Here is a 6153-nt window from a genome sequence, read left to right on the forward strand (position 1 = left end):
ACAGTATAATGTACAGGAGGTATATAGTATAATGTACAGGAGGTATACAGTATAATGTACAGGACGTATATAGTATAATGTACAGGTCGTATACAGTATAATGTACAGGAGGTATATAGTATAATGTACAGGAGGTATACAGTATAATGTACAGGAGGTATACAGTATAATGTACAGGACGTATATAGTATAATGTACAGGTCGTATACAGTATAATGTACAGGAGGTATACAGTATAATGTACAGGAGGTATATAGTATAATGTACAGGAGGTATATAGTATAATGTACAGGAGGTATACAGTATAATGTACAGGAGGTATACAGTATAATGTACAGGACGTATATAGTATAATGTACAGGTCGTATACAGTATAATGTACAGGAAGTATACAGTATAATGTACAGGAGGTATATAGTATAATGTACAGGAGGTATATAGTATAATGTACAGGAGGTATACAGTATAATGTACAGGAGGTATACAGTATAATGTACAGGAGGTATACAGTATAATGTACAGGAGGTATATAGTATAATGTACAGGACGTATATAGTATAATGTACAGGAGGTATATAGTATAATGTACGGGTCGTATACAGTATAATGTACAGGAGGTATACAGTATAATGTACAGGAGGTATACAGTATAATGTACAGGAGGTATATAGTATAATGTACAGGACGTATATAGTATAATGTACAGGAGGTATATAGTATAATGTACGGGTCGTATACAGCAGTGGACGCAGCTGCTCACATGGAGGATCAGGCTTCTTCCTTCCATCTGCACAGGTGAGTTGTGTTGTGACGTCAGTGGGCGTGGCTTGCTCGGAGTCATGTGACCCAGCTCAGGTGTGTTCCAGGTGAGAGGAGACATGGCGGCCGGCGGGATTGAGGAGCAGCCGTGCGGCTTCAGTGAGTACAGCCGTCATTATACAGACAGAGGTGATAGCAGCCCGAGGATGGTGAGGGTTATACTGCCGAGCTGAGAGGGGCAGTGAGAGCATGTTAGAAAGGGGGACGCCAGGGCATGTGATAATGGGAGTAATGGGGGACGCCGAAGGGTGCGATAATGGGAGCAATGGGGGACGCCGGAGGGTGCGATAATGGGAGCAATGGGGGACGCCGGAGGGTGCGATAATGGGAGCAATGGGGGACGCCGGAGGGTGCGATAATGGGAGCAATGGGGGACGCCGGAGGGTGCGATAATGGGAGCAATGGGGGACGCCGGAGGGTGCGATAATGGGAGCAATGGGGGACGCCGGAGGGTGCGATAATGGGAGCAATGGGGGACGCCGGAGGGTGCGATAATGGGAGCAATGGGGGACGCCGGAGGGTGCGAGTGGGGGTCGCCGGAGGGTGAGGTAATGGGGGACATCGGAGGATGTGATAACGGAAGGGGAGAGTGGGGGTCAACGGAGGACCCCCCCCCCCCAGACTGACATCTCTCTAGTCATCCAAGTTCAGGAGCAACCAGACGTGAGTGGACAGAGGAGCAGAAGTCCTCACCTGCAGACGGGCTCTTCATAGCTGTCTACTACACCAGAATATGGCACACGGCGGGGGCCACACGGCGGGAGCTGCGGCCAAAGCTCGGGGACACCTGAATTACATTGTTCGTTCTTCTATTCTTCAGATTGAATCTCCCAGGGATTCAGACACCCAACCTGCGTTATTGTAGGCAGCACTGCCCGGTGGGGGACTCTCCTGTGATGTGCAGATAATACAGGTACACAGAGGTACAGCTCCATATACCAGAGCAGCTCTATGTGCCTGTATCACAGACAGAAAAGGAAGATTTTTTTTTCCTTCCTATAAAATTACAATAGTGACCTTTTTACTGCACGTTTTCTTTTAATAAACCTCACAAATTGGCAAATAACAGACTCATTTGTGCCCCTTTAATCGTGACAACTGGCACAACTAGATTTATGGGGATCGGTAAATAATGTGAAAAAGACAAGTGATTTTTTTTTTTTTTCCCCCCACCCATTAAAAATGTACCGCTGAGGCCGCGTTCTCCAGGTGTCTGCACCGCACAGCGCAGTAATAATCTTCTCTGGTTATGGAGTTTCTAGTGTTTTTTGCCCTTTCCCCTTATTTGATCCTTTTTGGTGCAGATGTGAAGCCCTCCACTAAAGCTGCAGCGTCCCGGGGGCGCAGTGTTCACGAAATCACATCCCCGTTGCTTGTACACAGCTCGTGGTCACATGTACTGTAAATGCTGTGGAGTGTTTTTTGCTTTGTTTTTTTGTGTTCAAACTGTCCAAGCAAATCAGATGTGATTTCCTGAAATCTTCGCGCTCTGTGCGTTTAAGGACGCTGCTGAACTCGGTGGTTTTGGTGCCATGTTTTTCTCTACAGGCTTCTATGTCTGGGGGGAAATAACTGCAAAGATTACGTAGTTTGGTGCAGATCCTGCAAAAACCCAAACCACAGGATTTATGCAATGTGTGAACACGGGCTGGTCAGTATTTGTAAGCCAGAAGGGTCAGTGTCTCTACACAAGCCTGCAGGTCAGGGTGTTTTACTAAATTTATGGAGAAAAAACTTTTGTTAGTTTTTTTTTTTCCCTTCAGTGTAGTATCGTATGGGGTTGGGGGCGCGCATCAATAGAACACTAATATAATATAACACTATACTCTTTGGGTAGGACGTGCTACTCCCGCCTGTGGCTCGCTGCTCGTGTTGCCGCCTCCCGCCTGTGGCTCGCTGCTCGTGTTGCCGCCTCCCGCCTGTGGCTCGCTGCTCGTGTTGCCGCCTCCCGCCTGTGGCTCGCTGCTCGTGTTGCCGCCTCCCGCCTGTGGCTCGCTGCTCGTGTTGCCGCCTCCCGCCTGTGGCTCGCTGCTCGTGTTGCCGCCTCCCGCCTGTGGCTCGCTGCTTGTGTTGCCGCCTCCCGCCTGTGGCTCGCTGCTTGTGTTGCCGCCTCCCGCCTGTGGCTCGCTGCTCGTGTTGCCGCCTCCCGCCTGTGGCTCGCTGCTCGTGTTGCCGCCTCCCGCCTGTGGCTCGCTGCTCGTGTTGCCGCCTCCAGTACTCTGGCTCTGAAGTTTGACTCCTGGTTGCACATTTTATATCAGCGCCTATGGAGCCGAGTTAGGACCCTCTCCACTTCCATCCCATGTCCTGTGTCATTGGCGGTATATATCGTCTGCATACACATCCTATAAGGTGTGGTTTTCCTAGAGGGTCTTCTTTGTATGACGGTCGCAGACCCCAGCCTCGCCGTCCAGCTTCTTACTATCGGGGGTGAGCGGCATTAATGATCTCAGCTCTGCATCCATTGGTGCCATACTCTTCTGGATAATCGTTGTCTTTCCCTTCAGGCCACTTGAGACTTGTGGTTCTTCTCTCCCTGTACATTAGATGTGGTGAAGGGCCCTCGCCACTTGATGCGGACTGGGATCGCGCTGATTTTCATTGGCCATGTCAATTTCATCTTGGGCGCCATTGTTCATGGTACCGTGCTGCGACATGTGGCCAACCCAGAGAAGAGGGTGAGCCCCGAATACTGCACCGCCAACATCATCTCTGTGGTGTCCGGGCTGCTGGTGAGTAGCTGCTGATGTCGCAGGGTGCAGTTGTGAAGAGCGCCCCCCTCTGGAGTACAGTGTACAAGCTATAGGCAAGTGTGGAGGGGGGTGAGTGCCACGTAAGAAGCTCCGGACACAGAAGTAGTAATGGGATATTGTCCTCAATTCACAAAGGGCAAATGGAAATCTCACCGGCATCCGGTGGCGGCCAGTCGCCTCAGTTGTCGGCATCTGGTGGCGGCCTGTGACTTGTACACAGTCTGTCGGCCTCAAACACAGAAGATCTGGGGGAAGTTCTCAAGATGTTTGGAACAACCTGTGTACAAGTGGCGGAAGTGATGGCCCGTGACCAGACACTGATGGCAGAGGTGAGGGGCCGTGACCAGACACTGATGAAAAATGTACATTTCTCTTTTCTTCAGTCACTGATACAATCCTGTCCTCCGCCTCTTGCTTTCTTTTCCACACCTGCCTAAGACTTGCACAGCACTGTATGTGGGGGCACTATACTATATGTGGTGCACGTCATTATTCCAGAAATCTTAGTTTACTATCCCCCCCCATCTTTCTCATATTCACACGTATTTCTGCAGAGCATCACGACAGGAATCTGCGCCATCCTCGCCTCCCGCAACCTGGGCTGTGGCAGAATCGTGAGTCTCCTCCATGATTGTTCTATAAACTGCTGCGGACACTTCCCGCCAGTTTTCTGATCACTCCATCTGTCTGCAGCACTGGTCACTCCTGGTCCTGGCCCTGCTGAACGCCCTGCTCTCGGCAGCTTGTTTCGTGGGTCTTGTCCTGTCTGTCTCACTGACCATTGCAAATGGAGGCAAGAACCTGATCTCTGGATGTAACACAACGGTTCTCCCTGCAGACACCCGCTCCGTCATCATGAGCAACGAGTGCCCCTTCGACACAACACGGATTTATGTAAGTACACTTTACCTTCAGCCAACACCTCTACATGTAGCGGCAAACTCTACTGATGGGCGGCATTCTCAGTGATGTCACCGCTGATCTCTGGTGATGGATAGGAGACATTCTCAGTGATGGCACCTCTGATCTCTGGTGATGGATAGGAGGCATTCTCAGTGATGGCACCGCTGATCTCTGGTGATGGATAGGAGACATTCTCAGTGATGGCACCTCTGAGCTCTGGCGATGGATAGGAGACATTCTCAGTGATGTCACCGCCGATCTCTGGTGATGGATAGGAGGCATTCTCAGTGATGTCACATCTGAGCTCTGGTGATGGATAGGAGACATTCTCAGTGATGTCACCGCCGATCTCTGGTGATGGATAGGAGGCATTCTCAGTGATGTCACCTCTGATCTCTAGTGATGGATAGGAGGCATTCTCAGTGATGTCACCTCTGATCTCTAGTGATGGATAGGAGGCATTCTCAGTGAGGTCACCGCTGATCTCCGGTGACGGATAGGAGACATTCTCAGTGATGTCACATCTGAGCTCTGGCGATGGATAGGAGACATTCTCAGTGATGGCACCGCCGATCTCTAGTGATGGATAGGAGACATTCTCAGTGATGGCACCGCTGATCTCTAGTGATGGATAGGAGACATTCTCAGTGATGGCACCTCTGAGCTCTGGCGATGGATAGGAGACATTCTCAGTGATGGCACCGCCGATCTCTGGTGATGGATAGGAGGCATTCTCGGTGATGGATAGGAGGCATTCTCAGTGATGGCACCTCTGATCTCTAGTAATGGATAGGAGGCATTCTCAGTGATGTCACCGCTGAGCTCTGGCGATGGATAGGAGACATTCTCAGTGATGTCACCGCTGATCTCTGGCGATAGATAGGCGGCCATCACTGAGACTAACTCCTATCCATCCAAATATCAGCAACACCACTGTATGCCTAGCTGCCTATCACTCTTCCCCACTTTCTTGTCTCCTCATTCATGGTGGGGGTGTCCCTATAGTGGGTTGGAACAGTGATTGTTTGGGGCCCTGTCCAGTCAAAGAGCTTCACGTTACATAAGTTCTTCTGTGGCGGACATGACAATGTTAGCTTTCTGTGACCATCATGTCTCCTCGGCACAGGACACCACGCTGGCTCTCTGGATCCCCTCCATGTTCCTGTCTATGGTGGAGGCTGCGCTTTCAATCCGCTGTTGTGTGGTGGCATTTATCCTCCGAGGGATCGGTCCTTGTGGAGAGACTTATCTGAAGCAGAAGGTAAGTTGGTACCTGGGTCCATCAGATAGCCCCAGTAGAATATTCTGTGTGGTGAAGAACTAGTGGAGGTAGTCTTGGGCCATTCTTCCTGGCTGTACCTCATGTTACCATAGCACCATTCCCTGGCAGCACTGGGGGTGATGGGGAACCAGATGTGGGGTCCTGGGATGTGCCTCACATGGGGTTACCATAGCACCATTCTCCGGCAGCACTGGGGGTGATGGGGCACCAGATGTGGGGTCCTGGGATGTGCCTCACATGGGGGTTACCATAGTGCCATTCCCTGGCAGCACTGGGGGTGATCGGGCACCAGATGTGGGGTCCTGGGACATGCTTGATATGGGGTTACCATAGCGCCTCTCCGGCACTTGGGGTGATGGGGCACCAGATGTGGGGTTCTTGGACCTGCCTCACATG

At 50.9% G+C, this 6153-nt stretch overlaps 1 protein-coding gene across 2 annotated transcripts; it reads left to right on the forward strand.

Moving 5' to 3' along the window:
- The first annotated feature begins 811 nt into the window (after positions 1-811).
- LOC138654639 (keratinocyte-associated protein 3-like) lies at positions 812-5928 on the forward strand. 2 transcript variants are annotated; one of them, XM_069743481.1, is made up of 5 exons: positions 812-918; positions 3367-3551; positions 4127-4186; positions 4266-4466; positions 5602-5906. In XM_069743481.1, the coding sequence occupies exons 1-5, from the start codon at positions 879-881 to the stop codon at positions 5797-5799; spliced, it is 684 nt and encodes a 227-aa protein (XP_069599582.1). In that variant the 5' UTR covers positions 812-878; the 3' UTR covers positions 5800-5906. The 2 variants fall into 2 exon arrangements, with proteins under 2 accessions (XP_069599582.1, XP_069599583.1); XM_069743482.1 differs by lacking the exon at positions 812-918 and adding an exon at positions 1646-1732 and having other exon boundaries at positions 5602-5928.
- The last annotated feature ends 225 nt before the right edge of the window (positions 5929-6153 follow it).

This window comes from Ranitomeya imitator, unplaced genomic scaffold, assembly GCF_032444005.1.
Source record: "Ranitomeya imitator isolate aRanImi1 unplaced genomic scaffold, aRanImi1.pri SCAFFOLD_1599, whole genome shotgun sequence".
Classification (NCBI taxonomy): domain Eukaryota; kingdom Metazoa; phylum Chordata; class Amphibia; order Anura; family Dendrobatidae; genus Ranitomeya; species Ranitomeya imitator.

Bases quoted from the DNA above. Each gene is read 5' to 3' on its own strand.
- LOC138654639 (XM_069743481.1), top strand. From the start codon at position 879: ATGGCGGCCGGCGGGATTGAGGAGCAGCCGTGCGGCTTCA. The intron at 919-3,366 runs GTGAGTACAGCC...CCTGTACATTAG, and splicing joins GGAGCAGCCGTGCGGCTTCA to ATGTGGTGAAGGGCCCTCGC. The intron at 4,467-5,601 runs GTAAGTACACTT...TCCTCGGCACAG, and splicing joins TCGACACAACACGGATTTAT to GACACCACGCTGGCTCTCTG.